At 32.5% G+C, this 16,136-nt stretch overlaps 2 protein-coding genes across 3 annotated transcripts; one reads left to right on the forward strand and one right to left on the reverse strand.

The window, feature by feature from the left end:
* The first annotated feature begins 1,358 nt into the window (after window positions 1-1,358).
* LOC105193912 (BTB/POZ domain-containing protein KCTD5) lies at window positions 1,359-7,541 on the forward strand. Of its 2 annotated transcripts, XM_011158612.3 has the most exons (4): window positions 1,369-1,724; window positions 1,921-2,217; window positions 2,381-2,509; window positions 4,072-7,541. In XM_011158612.3, the coding sequence occupies exons 1-4, from the start codon at window positions 1,509-1,511 to the stop codon at window positions 4,099-4,101; spliced, it is 672 nt and encodes a 223-aa protein (XP_011156914.1). In that variant the 5' UTR covers window positions 1,369-1,508; the 3' UTR covers window positions 4,102-7,541. The 2 variants fall into 2 exon arrangements, with proteins under 2 accessions (XP_011156907.1, XP_011156914.1); XM_011158605.3 differs by lacking the exon at window positions 4,072-7,541 and having other exon boundaries at window positions 1,359-1,724; window positions 2,381-3,610.
* Window positions 7,542-8,328: 787 nt separating this feature from the next.
* LOC105193928 (ragulator complex protein LAMTOR2) lies at window positions 8,329-9,737 on the reverse strand. Its single transcript, XM_011158621.3, has 3 exons — window positions 9,354-9,737; window positions 8,793-8,955; window positions 8,329-8,718 (listed from the first exon to the last, which is right to left on the reverse strand). The coding sequence occupies exons 1-3, from the start codon at window positions 9,419-9,421 to the stop codon at window positions 8,569-8,571; spliced, it is 381 nt and encodes a 126-aa protein (XP_011156923.1). The 5' UTR covers window positions 9,422-9,737; the 3' UTR covers window positions 8,329-8,568.
* Window positions 9,738-16,136: the final 6,399 nt, after the last annotated feature.

Consider the following 16,136-nt stretch of genomic DNA (forward strand, 5'->3'; position numbering starts at 1 on the left):
ACGTTTTTATGCTCCGAGCCTCGAACCCAGACCTCGCGTGCGAGTCCAGGGCGCGTTTCGCGCCACACACCCCACACACCGAGGAGGTGGTGATGACACGATCCCCACTGCAGCGAGCGGCCAATTTTTTTGCGGTCTCGAGGATGTTGCGTCTCACAACGTCGTCCACGGCGATGTCGTTCCTCTCTCGTCCTTTCTCTCGCACGGAACGATAACGAAAATAAGTGGATTTCGAACGCAAAGACCGAGTACTCTGAAGTTGCCCGCTCTTGAGCTTTCTTGAGGCGAGGAGCGTCGGAAACTTCATGCCGGAAGTGAAAACCATCTTTCCGTTCGAAAGCATGGCGGTCATTCAAATTTGAACAAACACACAAATGAACAGGTTAGATAGTAGCTAGTTCAAAAATTAATTAAAAAATAACTTTTAAATTAACTCAGTTAATTTTTAACTGCACCTAATTATTTTTAAACATATTAACATATTAATTTTTTTCCTAAATTAAAAATGTACTTGTAAAAGAAAAAAATTGTAAAAGAAAACATTCCTATATGAACAATAATAATTTTTTGGTATTTTATATAAACTTATATAAAATTACAAAAAATTTTAATTAATCTTTAAAACATTACGATATTATAATTTAATTATAAATATAATGTTTCTCAAAATAAACTTTCAATTTAACTTAATTTCAGTTCGGTAAGCTAATATATTCTTTTAACTAAATTAAGTTAAAATTAATTAAATTATAAAATTAATTTAGTTACATTAAAAGTTACATGAATAAAGAAACAATTAGTTAAAAGTTTTATGTTAAGATTAAATTAACTTAAGTTAAAAGTTAAATTACTCGAAACAATTATAATATAGACATGAAACTCGTAATATTTTATTTGTAAGTCAAGTTTGTATGAAATAAACAAATATATATTAATTGTTTTTTACGTAGGAATGTATTTTTCTTTCGTATAAATAAATTTTTAGCTTAGGAAAAAATAAAGCTTAAATAAATTAAAATTTGTGTTTCGAAAATAACTAAATTAAAATAAAAAGTTAAATCATTTAAAATTAATTGAGTTAAAAGTTATTAACTTTTTAACTTTGTTATTATTTAACTTCTTAAATAGTTACGACGTAACTCTGAGTTTAATCTTAACATAACTAAATTAATTTTGTAAGTCATTAAGTTTAACTTTATTTAATTTTAAAAAATATTCATTTACCTGACAGTGCTAATAATTAACACAAAACAGAAAAAAGATAAATAATTAGCTATTTATTTCATTTAAGGTTTACGCGTATGAATTGCGTGCATGATAATTAAACAATTATCCTAAACAATTACAAGGTGAGATTGCAAAACGACGTGAGTCAGGCATCATTTTGTAGCTGTTATCAACTCGTCTTTTCATGCAACCTCTCAGTGGCGGATTTAAGACGCTGCACTGACCAGTCGCTCCGCAGTGGCCGCGATCCAACCTGACCCGGTTTCCCTTGCTTTCCCCTTATGTCAATTGATGCCAATGCAAGTATGGCGGAATTCGGCGACACGAACTCGCACAAGATGACAGAGAATCATGTCGGTAAGCGATGTAATAATCAGTGGGTGCGACTGAACGTGGGCGGAACGTACTTCCTGACAGCGAAGACCACTTTGGCGAGGGATCCGAACTCGTTTCTGTACCGGCTGTGCCAGGAGGACTCGGACCTCATTTCGGACAGGGTTAGTTGACACGGTCCCTTACCGGGAATTTCAAACGAACCCCCGCCCATTTCCTCCCCGTCTGAGTGACCGTCGCATTTTCTTGTTGTCCGCGTCGACGTCGAGGACAAGGGCGAGCTCCTTCGTGGCGGGATTCCTCGCGCCTCCTTCATCGTGCGCGGTAGATAACTCCCCTCGTTTTTGTTGTTCTCCTAAGGACGAGACGGGAGCGTACCTGATAGATCGTGACCCCACGTACTTCAGTCCCGTCTTGAACTACTTGCGCCATGGCAAGTTGGTCATCAATAAGGATCTAACGGAGGAGGGTGTGCTGGAGGAAGCGGAGTTTTACAATATCACCGAGCTCATTCGGTTAGTCAAAGAGAGGATCATCTTGAGGGACACTCGGCCACAGAGGGACTCCAAGAAGCATGTCTACAGAGTTCTCCAATGCCACGAGGACGAGCTCACGCAGATGGTGTCCACCATGTCGGACGGATGGAGATTTGAACAGGTATTTACAAGTATTTGTATACTCAATTTAATTGTAACGTTTATGTGATTTCTTCTCTTGTATTGTCTATGACTTGCAATGCCCCCCCCCACACTCTCTCTTTCTCTCTCTCTCTCTCACACTGTCTTTAAATACAGATGCTCTTTTTCTTTTGTTTTTACAGCTAATCAACATAGGTTCTCAATATAACTATGGTAACGACGATCATGCGGAATTTCTGTGTGTGGTAAGCCGAGAATACGGACCTAGTCAGCTCAGCAGTAAAGAAGAAGAATCTACGGATCGCGTTAAGGTACCGCTATCCTATTTGACTGTTTCCCACCCTTTGAACCAAAGTAGCCATGGCTAATGCGATCATTTTTATGTTTTTGTTGTATACTGATAGATGCAAGTTTATTATTCGAAATTCCATCATGTTTTTACTAAGTACCTCCACCATTTTTTAGTAAAATCATGTACTAAATAATCTGTGTCAGTATTATTGTTTTCCATGTTGGATTGCATGAGATAGTTGTGGAGGTAAATGCTTCTTTAGCTGGAAAACAAAAGCACTTTCCTGCTTAAAGGAAAGGATTACAATTACAAAATTTCCAAATGGCCTGTTGACAGGCAGAAGAAAATTTATCCATAGATCTGCTCTTGCAATCCAACATTGATTTTTCTTGATGTCTAATGCTATTGTGAAATTAAATAACATTTTTATAAATTTTAATGAGGTGAAAAAAAAAAAAAGCAGCATTATATTTGATATTAACAATTTGCCTATACTGACGGTTGGATTGGGTTGGGTAGAAAACCAAAGATGAGCTTTATCACTGTACATGTGATAAATATGATTTATATATATACACATTTATGAGATTAAATTTTATCTCACGTCTTATCACTTATGCTTAATTCAGCAAAACATATTCCTCTTTACATTTTTCTGCAATATTCCTGACGATTGCTTAGAATTATTTTGCTTAATCGTTTCATATAAGGGAACAAAATACGACAAAGGAAAAGAAGTTTTATTGTAGGTGTGAAATGTTCAGCAACAGATTTTATTAGGTGGCTTAATTTTTTCTTCCAATCAAATATCTGTGGATAAAAATTTCACAAATGGATTTTTGATTTTTGTCTTAGATATATTTTTGTATAGTTACTTTTATAGGCTTTAAATGTATACATTGTTTTAAAGCCATGCATTAATTGAGACAAATCACCTAATAATCTGTGAAACTCAGAGGCCTGTTCGCATGAGCATGTTCTGCCTCTGATATTTGTTGTATGTACAATATTATTATTATTATTATTATTATTATTATTATTATTATTATTATTACTACTATTATTATTATTATTATTATTGTACCGCATGCCGTTCGTTGAATAAAGAATTTTTCTTTCATTGGTTTGTGGTTATATATACTTTATGCCCCGTGACCTGCATGAATCATTATTGCATGCCAAATTATATTCATCATACATTATATCCTTTATACGACGTAAGAGTGAATTGTCCACAGTGTATATTTTATCACCAAGTAGCTTACGTTACGATTTATTTATATAATATAGGAAATATGTAGTCTTAAATTAATATGTACTAATATCACATATGGGTTTGCTTTTCGATAAGGGTAGCTTTTTGGGAAGCAAAGTAGCTATAATTAGATTAGCATATTGACATTTCTTATTTTATTTGGTTTATATATGTATAGCAACAATGTAACAGAGGCGGAACAACTTTTTTTCTATAGTAAAACTGTATAATTTATTATAAAATTTGTAATTAGCATTAAGTATTATATAATCATAAGTGAAATTAATACGTTTTTATTAAGTTTAGATTATTGGATTACATTCTAGGTTTTGCAGCAGAAGGGTTCACGCATGTAATGTCTAGATCCGTCCTTGTTTTCCCTTGCCTCCCCTTAGTTTGATCAGCTGTGCTGCAACAAGATGAAGACTGTTTTCGTTTTTACATTTAAAGTATTAAATTGTAAAACCCGCATATACTCTTTTCCATTATATTCTCTCTGTCTCTATTCCTAGATAATGTTAGTCTACAGGGACATTACAGTGCAAAAAGAGGGGATAAAGAACATTTTATAGATATGTATTTATTACATAGCAAGATACATGAAGCTTTAAAAACCGAAAGTAACATACGTTATTATTAATTTATTCCTTTTTATTAACAGTGCCCGAAAGACGAAAAGAAAAAAAAATGTCGATCTCACACGAACGGAATAGTTTAATAATTTCATACGGTTTATACAGATAATCGCTATATGACAAACACACAAAGTAAAAACCTTCCTTTTTCTATAAGCACATCTATCTGCTTTTAAGGCAGATATGTTATACATATAAATATATATAAATATATAAATATATATATATATATATATATACATACATACACATACATACATACATAGGTAATATAATTATATTAATAAATGACGTTGTTCCATAATGGCTACAGTTATATTTTAGCTTTATTGAATACTTTAATGAATGAATGGCATTTGTGGAGGCAATCGGTTTCATACAAATTTTTATGATATGATGGTAGTTTTTATCTGTGGTAGTGATACAGTTAGAGATTGCCTTTTTGTACTAAATTGTACAAAAGTTCTTTTTCCCCCATCCGTATTCTTATCGTAAGATGTCTAAATTACTTACCTTCGCACTGCCGCTATAAAACATAAAGATATTTGTATATCTAACGTGATAATTTTCGAAATCCAAGAGACGGCGCATTACTAATAACTATGAATATGTAAAACTGACTTTATACATGTATTGTTAATACGGAAAGGAATTTTTTCTAAACGAAGCAATTGCATTACCACTACTTGTTAAGGAATACAGATCTGAGATACGTGAGAGAGATAGGGGCTTTATTCTCAAAAATACTATTGCGAAAGAAATTTTAGGAGAGCGAGCACAAACGTATACAATTTAAGAACGTTTATTGCGTATTTTGTACGCAAAAACACGGAATAATACGATTACATTATCGCGAATCAATGAGATGTGTATTATCGGGAGAAAAATTGTTTTCTTTTGTAAATTATTCGCAGTTGCAATATGATCCCCTACATCCGTAGTAATAAAATAAGTATATTTGCAACAGATGTAGGTTGTCAATTGTCGAAGGCCTATTAAAAGAAACAAAAAGAGAAAGAGAAAAGTGTCCTAGACAATATATGTAAAATGTTAAATGGAAGAGCATATATAATATTGGCTTGTTATAGATGCCATTAGTACTATTGTACACGTGCGTAACCATTATCTCACACACGTGCATTTACATATTTTTTTTTCAAGAGAATATACAGAGAATATACATTCAACAATACAAATAATCAGTTACATTTTGCGCGCCATTGGTGTTTGCTATTTCGATATGGGCAAGAGATACCTGCGTCATCGAAAGAAATATACATATATATTTACAGAATTAGATATTTACACAAGCAGCGAAAGATATATATGCAGTTGTGCGATGTTTTGGCTAGCAACAATTCATTTGGTACTGCAAAATTTCAGAAACTTTAGGACCAATATTGTTAATCCCGCGTGCTATGTACAGCGTTATTTAGACTAATATAAGGCTAATATATATACTTTCTAGCTCAAATCCATGTATTCTAATCATTAATTTAGTTGGCATTAATGTTCATTACTGTCATAATTACACGTATGCGGAAACATCATCCTCTTTACTCGTGTAAAATTTGTACTTTCATAGGTAAAGATTTCTAACGATAGATGAAAAAAATTTACTTATTCGGTGTTTGGCGTTAGAAAACAATCGTACCGTTTATATTGATTGAAAACTAAAATTATAATGATAGAAAATATTGTTACGTGAGAGATAGGCGGCGTAAAGAAGCAGTTATCGTATATGGAAGTATTTACACGTACAGTTATCACTTTACACATAGGTTTTATTTTTTACTTTATTTTTTATTAACTCGGAAATTCATTGCACTGTAGGATACGTCGAATAATTACGCTAGAGTTATGCGAGTGTTTCTAATTATTTTGAATTTGCTTTCACCACGTCGCGATTAGAATTGCCTTTGTGAAAATTTTTCTCAGAATTTTTCATATAATTTGTCACAAATTTTTATTATATATAAATTTCTGAATTTCTATATAAGTTTGTGACTTTTACAAAATTTCTCAGATTTTTTATTAGAATAATTTTCAGAAATGTTGAAAAAAGTTACATCTTTTTTAGAATCTTTCATATGGATCCTGAAATATCCAAAAAATTTTCATTTTATAATTTCTGATGAAATCTGAAAATATAAGATATGAAAAAGTATTTTAAAGTATTTTTTAGAAATTATAGAATGTGAAATCTTTCTCTTAGGGTAAATTTCATTATATAGATACAGGTACAATTTTAAGTAGATGTAGATTTTTTTTTAGTACTTTTGAAGCGTTTTAATTCATATAAAAATTTTGGGAACAATTTTTACCAGGGCGAGCTCTTACAAGCAAGCTGCGCTGAGTTGTTTGCAGAAAGCTTGTATATTAATCGCAAGAAGATACATTTTCTGAATGTTGAAGATATTTTAAAGAAACAGGTGTCACATGCGTGTACATACAACCATCCGTTGCGTTTTCGTATTGTACATGGATGTGTAAAGATCGTTCTGCGATAGCGTAAACGTAGTCGCAAGTGATTGTAAAATATTGTAAAGTGCAGTTGTATTCTATTTCCATCAATGTAAATTAACTTTAATCTTGGTTTTTCTTGAAACTAAAGAAAAAAAAATAAAGAAGTTAAACTGAAATTAAAGTCAATTCGCTCAGATAGAAATAAACATACAACTGCGCCTTGCAATCATTTACAATGTTATGTTTACACTATTGCAGAACGGTCCTAACGTGAAACGTAATCAAAATTTATTTAACGGTACATTAATAAGTATAAGTATTCTGATATGATAAAAGTATAGAATCTTTAGAACTTTTTATGCAATAACTTTTATCTCTAGTAGTGCAATTTGCAATAAGTGATGAGCAGGAAGAGCAGTAGATATTTAACGCTGTTAATTTTTTTTTCGCCAGTCATGCAGTCGTAGTCTCGTCCCTGACAAATTATAAATTGATAGCAACTTTTATGTATTAAATAGTAGTAATTCATACGTGCGGATACATGACATTGATATTATCAAATGTTAGGTGAGCTTATATTAAGTAGTCCTTACGATTATAGCGTGTGATTTGTCAAGTGAGATAAAAAATTAAATGCAAATTGTTTGTATTAGTTGTAACTTGTATGAAATAAAAGATTTATTATATACCTTGAAGATCTATTTTTCATTTATCTTTTTTTTATGTACTCTATAAGCAGTGTTGCGCTTAGATAACTTAAAATTATCTAGATAAAGATAAAATAAATTACATTTAAAATTATCTTAGATAAGATAAAGATGATTTAAATTTAATTTATCTAGATAAAAGATAAATTTATACATTGTTTTATCTAGATAATTTAACTGTTAAGGAAGGACATAGGATACAGAAAATTTTTTATAAAACTTCTATTTATTGGTTAAACATTGAACATATATTGGTTAAAATAATTAATAAATGAAAAGGAAATTATAAATCATTATTTTTTAAAAAATAATAGTTTTTCAAATAATTTGTCCGATAATTGATTTCTACGAGGTACAAATATCTGCTGTCCGCAACTGAAGAGGCGCTCTACTGCTGCTGATGATGGCAATGATGTATTATATTTTTAAAAAATTTGACAAGTGGGTACATTGAAAGAGATTCTAATTCTTTGGATTTAGATTCTAAATATGAAAGTACTTCAATGCTGCTACTAATCACTGGATTTGCCGAGTTACAAATGGCAATTTTTTTGTCCATTTCACGAAAAAAATCATCGTCTCCACTACTACTAGACAATGATTTATCTTGAGAGTTACAGTTTTAGAATATTAATCCCACTACACGTCATCTTAGATAATTTGATAAAGATAACACTTTTTTAAATCTAAGATAAGATTAAGATAATTTATATTCTGATCATCTAGATAAAGATAAGATAAAACCATTTCTTTAACCAGATAATTATCTAGATAGTTTTATATAGATAACAGCAAACACTGTCTATAAGTTTATTTTATAGCATTTAGATATGCGTATAATACACATATTAAAAATAGAAACACATGTACGTTGATATATTTTAGATTAATAAAAAATATATTTATACACATATAACTTATAAATTCTTATAAACAATAAATAATATTGTAAGGTAAATTCATAATCTTTCAAGTAGAACAGACTTTCCTGAAAGCAAATTGATTGTGAGTCCATTCAAGGCATGTTTGCTATCGTTTTTAATGGTTGATCAAGATATTGGGCCAACGCCTGCGCTTTTTCGCGCAGTAATCCAAATCCCACACTTTCCTTTGCGTATAAACACAGGAGCAAATTCGCTACCTCCGTGATAACAACCTTTCCTTCCTGGAGACATGAAAAAAGCATAAGATTCTCAATGTGTGAGATAAGTGAAGAAATTTTAGTTAATCTTTTACTACCATACAATCCATGAGAACAAATTGCAGTTCGTCTTCCTTAAAGGCGTTTCGTCCATTCTTCTCATAAGCTGTCCAAATGTTACTTGTGATGGCAGCTGTGACTCTAGCATCTTTATCTCCGTAACCACTATACGCTAATAATCCACCATCTCTGTTGAGCAATCTGAAATATGTATATAAACGTGTAATGCGAGATATAATCAATATTTATTTAACAATATCTTAAAACAAATTTTCATTTTAATTTTAATAAAAAATAAAGACGTGACATTTTAGAACGTTCTATGTGCAGCAACTTGTATCTCTAGTAGAGCATTCACAATTATTTATAATGTTTGAGAGTATCGATCTTCATGACTTTTAAACACTGTATATAAAAATATCAACAAAAAAAAGACATTTATAATATATTGCCACTTGGTGCAAAGTTACTCTTGCACAAAGGATGAAATGTTTTAGAATGAAATCTGAAATACTGCATAAGCGAATTTATATTGAAAAAATATCACTCGACTTATGTGACTTTATCGATGCTGATATCTCTGCAAAATTCTTACTTACAAGGTATTTTCCACGCCTCCGGTATTCGCCTGACTAAGAACTTGTGTGAGCGCTTTTGGCTTCAGCATATTTTTGCATTTGATATAAACGCGAATTTTATTGACAAAAATTCTATTCAGTTATTACATATACATATGCATACACGTAAATGTATATTATAGTGACATATGTGTGTGTGTGTGTGTGTACGTGTGTGAAATAATCTTGACGATCTCGACTTCTGCGAGTCCTGCCCTCCACGATCAGCTGTTATCGCCTACGGACGTTATATGGCAGTGCCCATTCCAGTTAGAGTATAGTTCAATGCATGGTGGAAGTAGACATGAGGCTTGTTTTCTATTCCTGCACTAGACTGCACTGGAACGTTCCATCTTGCTTTCACTAACTTTTAAATATATATCTATTTCATTTTAAGTGCACACTAATTCAGGGAGTTCAGGAACAAAAAACAAACGGATGGTGTGCGCAGTTTGCAAGCGTCTCTCTCTAATTCTTTGCCCTCTCACTTATTTTTTGACCGTAAGTCCCCATGTGTACCAACCTTGTTTAACTCCGTAAAGTTGTTACAACTGAATGTGTTTGTTTTCGTTGCACGCACGTCATATGGGGTGCTTTCCAACAAGAGTGCCACAGTGGCTGTGTTCCGTTTTTACTGGCAGTACTGAAAATTTATAGTTCACGTCACATATACTATACATTTTCAGTACTGGCAGTTAATATCGGAACACAGCCAGTGTGACACAGTGTCACACAGAGAGACCTAGGCTGTGTTCCGATATAACTGCCAGTTCTGGCAGTGATGAAAAATCCGTTCCGGTACGCAGCGCACTGCGACAGCATCTAGTAACATCAATGACGTCATGAATGGTAGCCATATTGCCACTGTGACTACTGCTTCTAAGGTGAGGTAGCTACAGTGCAATATGGCTACTATGCTGTTCCGAAATATGATGCTATAGCAGTGCTGGCAGTAATGCAGTAATATTGGAACAGTTGTGACAGTGTACTGTCATGACGTCACATTTACTGCACTGCCAGTAAAAACGGAACACAGCCACAGTGTAACACAGTTGTGTAGTCTAATTGGAACAAATAAGTTACCAAACACGGTCACTAGAGTGCGTAAAAGATTGACTTAGTAAAAAACACAGATTCAAATTGAATCAGAAATCTATCCGTAGAAAATCCAGACCCGTTAAAGAAGGAATTTTACATTATCCAACGTAGGAATAACTTCTTTACAATGCCGACAAAAGAATAAACATGCAAATTAATCCGATGAAATACGCATGAATAATGAATAATCAACGAATGCATTGTTTCTTAGGCTTACAATTCTTTAAATAAAAATAATGAATATTGATTACCATCTAAGAATTCTGGGTCTGGTACGTTATTTTCGAACACGAAACATTTTTAGTAAAAATATAAGTCCATTGTGCTAATTTAAAAATGTAGTATGTAAAGAAACGAAAAGTTCAAACTATAATTTTAATTTTGTATGTTAAGGTGACAAAACATAACTGAACATGACTAAAATGTACCAGTACCACACTTGAAAAAATAATTTATTTGCCCGATGTGTTGGCACTATTGATGGCTGACACGGCCAAACTTAGGCCCAGTTTCACAACTTTGGGTTTAACCCGAGCTTAGTTGAACTACCGTCAAGTTTAACGCCACGGTTAAACTTCTATCGCGTTTCACAACCAGATTTTAACTCTAGGTTACGTAAACCTATAATCTATGCGAAGAAACTTCAACAGACTTATTTTTCTTCTAGAACAAGTAGTGTGATTGGTTGTTACCGAAGAGTAGGGAATGAGATATTACAGGTTCTACACCAAGGCAAAAAATAATGAACAAATTTAAAAGTTTTAAAGTTTTCTTCTTACATGTTTCCAAATCAGTTTGAACTAAACAATTAAATTCAATTGTTACTGTAAAAATTTACACTTTATTAAGTACATTAAACATTGGAACACTAATTAGAAAAAAATTTCTCATAAAATAAAGAACAACAGATTAAAATGAGAGACAAAATTGAGTTTTGAAAAAAATAAATAAATCTAAAAGACAGCCACTCGAAATAAAAAAAAACTGTTCTTTGGAAAAACACATATATGGTCATCGTAATTATAGTATGTAATCTATAAGTACTAATTTAATAATATTACAAAACTATTTTTACTGTTCTGTTTTATGAGAAATTTCTTCTTTGATTTCTCTTAAGACTGCAGTAACAGATTCCTTGGTTAAGCGAAATCGAGCATAAAAATCAATGTCATCAAATTCTTCAAAATATGACGGTAGTCTTCTAATTATTCTCTGGCGTCGATTTATTATTTGCACAAAATCTTCATCGTCAGATGACGATAACATATATTCTAGAGCCATATCTCGCAACATAACCTTTTTACAATTCCGTGGAGATATCAGCCATAAAGTACAATACTCGAAAGATTACTGAAAGCAGTGGCGCTGCAGTATTAAACCTCGGTTATCTACCTTAAACGCCCAAATTTCGCCGTTCAACTTTAATCGCAGTTTAACAACGTTAACCGAGGTTTAAGACAGTTGTGAGACACGATATTTACCGTAAACCAAGTTTAAAGGTTTAAACTCCGGTTAAACTAAGTTGTGAAACTGGCCCTTAAGGGGTGTTTACGATAACTAATCGGATCTCGGATTGGATTGAACAATGGTACTCAACGTAGGTATAGAAAATTTCCCTAGGCTAATCGGATTGACGATTGCTGTCTCAAATGTAATCCGATTGATGACGAAAGCGTGGAGACCGAGAAGCATGCTTGAAAAGTAAGTCTCTTTATTTTTTTAAATAATAACACAAAAAATCAAAGATAAAGTTAAAAAGGATGATTTGAATTAAGATTTATCGTAATTTTGTTTGTCTAAACACTGGATTTCGTTTAAATTTCTGTTTGTAAAAATTAATTAATCTTTTCTAAAGTTTGTGGTTATATCGGAAACAAATAAAAATTAATAAAACAATTATTAATTATTAGATACATATTAAAGCATATAATATTTCAAGCATATCATATAGAATTCCTGTTTATTATAAACTTAGTAAAAATAACTTTGAAATTATTTAACTACATTATACATTAATCAATATTAATTTATATGTTAAAAATCAATAATGTCTCTGAAAATGTTTTTTTTATTCTTTTCCAGATCGTAAATAAACTTCAACTCCAAGAATAAATAAAAATTACTGAAAAATGGACATGAAAAGGGCATTATTGAACAATATCAATTTGTGCTAACTTAAAATTTATAAAATGTGCTATTCTTTGTTAGTTGTTCATTAGAGAGTAATAATATAAGAACGGAATGTACATAAATAAAATTAAAATAATTGTATGCATATATAATGCGTATATTCCATTTTTATATTATTACTCTCTAATAAACAACTAATAAAGAAAAGCAGATTTTACAAATTTTAAGTTAGCACAAATTGATATTGTTCAATAATGCCCTCTTCATATAAATCCATTTTCCAGTAATTTTTATTTATTCATGGAATTGAAGTTTATTTACAATCTGGAAAAGAATAAAAAGAACATTTTTAGAAACATTATTGATTTTTAACATATAAATTAATATTGATTAATGTGTAATGTAGTTGAATGATTTTAAAGTTATTTTTACTAAGTTTATAATAAACAGAAATTCTATATGATATACTTAAAATATTATATGCTTTAATTTGTACCTAACAATTAATAATTGTTTTATTAATTTTGATTTGTTTCCGATATAACCACAAACTTTAGAATAGATTAATTAATTTTTACAAATAGAAATTTAAACGAAATTTAGTGTTTAGACAAAAAATATTACAATAAATTTAAATTCAAATCATTCTTTTTAACTTTATCTTTGATTTTTTGTGTGATTATTAAAAAAAATAAAGAGACTTACTTTTCAAACATGCTTCTGCGTCTCCACGCTTTCGTCATTAATCGGATCACATTTGAGACAGAGATCATCAATCCGATTAGCCTAGGGAAATTTTCTATACTTACATTGAGTACCATTGTTCAATCCAATTCGAGATCCGATTAGTTATCGTAAACACCCAAGATTAAAGCCTGCCGCAGACGATACGTTTTTTCTTACGGGATTGCTTACGTGCTCCTATACTGGCAGTCTTACGTGCTCCCGTACTGGAAATGGGTATAGTAGCTTACGGGCTGCGCTACTGGCTCGCGTACTGGATTTTCGTAATAGATCATGTCCTATTTTTCTTACGTGATTCTGTACTGGTTTATTGTGAAAGCCAATTAGGACGCAGTCTATATAGGTTATACTGGGTTATACCAGATTATACTGTCGAAGTGTTGTCAAAGTTCAAACGTGAATTCACTTCGCAAACATGACGTCGTGCAAAAATGAAAAGACTTCAAAATAGTCCAAAAAAAGTATTTTATGTTTAATAGAGGCCTACTAATAGGAACCATGTTTATATGCGAAAAACACACCAAATTACCATAATAAGCACAGTAAAAGTGAAGCATTAAAGAATGTATTGACTGTCGATTCCATAAACGTCGGCGATATTTATTTTGTTGTCGCAATTTTTCAATAATTAAAAATAATGCAATAGCAATATTACGACAATGTACAACTGTTGCAATAATTTCATCCATCTCATCTATCTCATCCATATTTAAGCGTGCCGCTTCTATGAAACAAATTTCAGTTGCTCAGCCCGTACGAAAACTCACACCGTGTGAAGCCACGGCCAGTAGCATTGCCCAAGGTCCGTGGATTGGCGTTGGAGGGGAAGGAAGGTCGTTGCATAGCCGCCATTTTCGAGACAGCGAGTCAGTGTTAGTGTATGTACGTAGATAGTAAGGTACTACAGCTATTAGTTGTGTGAGTGAGCGAGTGTGCAGTAAAAGTATGGCCGCCGCCATTTTCGTTCCACATCGTTGAAGTGGATGCAACGACCTTCCTTCCCCTCCAACGCCAATCCACGGACCTTGGCACTGCCAGTACCATTGCCCGTAAGGTAGCAAGAAAATCCAGTTAGAAATCCAGTAAGAAAAAACGTATCGTCTGCGGCAGGCTTAACATAATGTAACCCTCTCTCTCTGACCGCTTTTTTCCGGCCATGAGACTCTTTCCAGTATGTATTGAGTTCAGTGGCAACGGCATATGCGGGACCATTGAACTATACTCTAACTGGAATGGGCACTAGCCGCCAGAAAACGTGACGAGAGAGAGCCATTTCAAAGGGCCACCTCTCTTTGTCAGTATAGTCACGTTAGAAAGTTTTGCAGTACCGGCACATGAGAATAGATAAACGAGCGACTTGAATGACATACATAAATAAAACAAAAGCAAAGTTGTATTATATTTTTTTTAAGTATTTAAGTAACTTTTTAAGTAAAAGTTAATTTCTTCCTCGTTTCCACGAATTCCGTTACATGCTGTATCAACATGAAAACAAAAAAGAAATTTAACTTTTGAGTAGGAATGTAAGGTGAATGCTAACGCATGCGCAGAGAACGCTTAGAAAAAGAAAGGTGGCCTCTCGCATCATGCTATTTCTATCACGTTTTCCGTTTACGGACGTTATATGGCAGTGCCCATTCCAGTTAGAGTATAGTTCAATGTGCGGGACAGAGGAGAAATATAGTCATACAATTGATATTTCTCGAGATGCGCTAGAGTTTCTAAAATAAAGCCGGTATTCATAGTCGAGTTTTATTTCAAGATTGTTTTAAGTAACGTCTTAAGATGTTAATACGGCTCTCTGATTGGTTGATGGCATCTTAAGATGATACTCAAGACGATCTTAAATATAAGAATCGACTATGAATACCGGCCTAAAGGCGCAAGTTCACGCAGCGAATAAAAGCTGGCGTTTTACCCCCTCTCCATCAATTTGGCGAATCCAGCGAATAAACGCTCAAAGTTCGACACAGTTCAACTTTTAGCGACTAAACGCTGGCGTTTACCCCTTCTCCACCAATTTTCATCAATTTGGCAAATTCAGAGAATAAACGCTCAAAGTTCGACACAGTCCAACTTTTAGCAAAACGACGCTGAAATTTAAATATTACAATATAATAATTACCTTCCAAAAGTGAATATATAAGAAAAAAATTATGACTGAAAGGTTAAATCAATCGACATCATCTGAAAATACAAACGAAGTTAATATATATTATATACATATAGTAAACATACTTTTAGGCTAGGTTGCTTTTTGTTTTTTATTTATGTTAGATAGCTTTATTTGTTATATTGTGTTAATATCTGTGTTTTTTATATTGTAGGAAATTCTGTTATACTTCTGTTATACCCTCATATACTTGTGGTGTGTGCAAAACAATTGTTTGTACCATACAAGAAAGTAAAGAAATATATCGGCACTCTTGTATGGGGGGATGAATGTTACATAGATAAAATTTCATATTATTTTTATCCTAAAAGCGGTAAATACATTAGTAACAATTTCGGCCCGATGCAAAAAAGAAACTGTGCTAATTACGATTTACAAAAATCGGAGCTACCCAAAACTTTTTTTTATATCTATTTTTTTTTCTTTTTTTAACAAATACATTGCAGCAATTATACGTCGTCTTCTAATTTCAACAATAACCGTCACTGTGCGTTTATAATATTTTACATACTCGATATATTGATTATAATATTCCAACTCCATTTTTGCGGTTATGTCAGATTATGTACTTAGCAATTGCCGCTTTTAACGCTGCTTTGCGTTGCGGTGGAGTTGGGTGC

The sequence above is a fragment of the Solenopsis invicta genome, chromosome 2, assembly GCF_016802725.1.
Source record: "Solenopsis invicta isolate M01_SB chromosome 2, UNIL_Sinv_3.0, whole genome shotgun sequence".
NCBI classification, from domain to species: domain Eukaryota; kingdom Metazoa; phylum Arthropoda; class Insecta; order Hymenoptera; family Formicidae; genus Solenopsis; species Solenopsis invicta.

What these genes read in the sequence shown, in the direction of transcription:
- LOC105193912 (XM_011158605.3), top strand. Translation starts at nt 1,509, where the DNA reads ATGTCAATTGATGCCAATGCAAGTATGGCGGAATTCGGCGACACGAAC. An exon ending in CGGACCTCATTTCGGACAGG is followed by an intron (nt 1,725 to 1,920) that starts GTTAGTTGACAC and finishes TGTTCTCCTAAG; the next exon opens with GACGAGACGGGAGCGTACCT. An exon ending in ACGGATGGAGATTTGAACAG is followed by an intron (nt 2,218 to 2,380) that starts GTATTTACAAGT and finishes TTGTTTTTACAG; the next exon opens with CTAATCAACATAGGTTCTCA.
- LOC105193928 (XM_011158621.3), bottom strand. Translation starts at nt 9,421, where the DNA reads ATGCTGAAGCCAAAAGCGCTCACACAAGTTCTTAGTCAGGCGAATACC. An exon ending in GGAGGCGTGGAAAATACCTT is followed by an intron (nt 8,956 to 9,353) that starts GTAAGTAAGAAT and finishes TACATATTTCAG; the next exon opens with ATTGCTCAACAGAGATGGTG. An exon ending in TTGTTCTCATGGATTGTATG is followed by an intron (nt 8,719 to 8,792) that starts GTAGTAAAAGAT and finishes TCATGTCTCCAG; the next exon opens with GAAGGAAAGGTTGTTATCAC.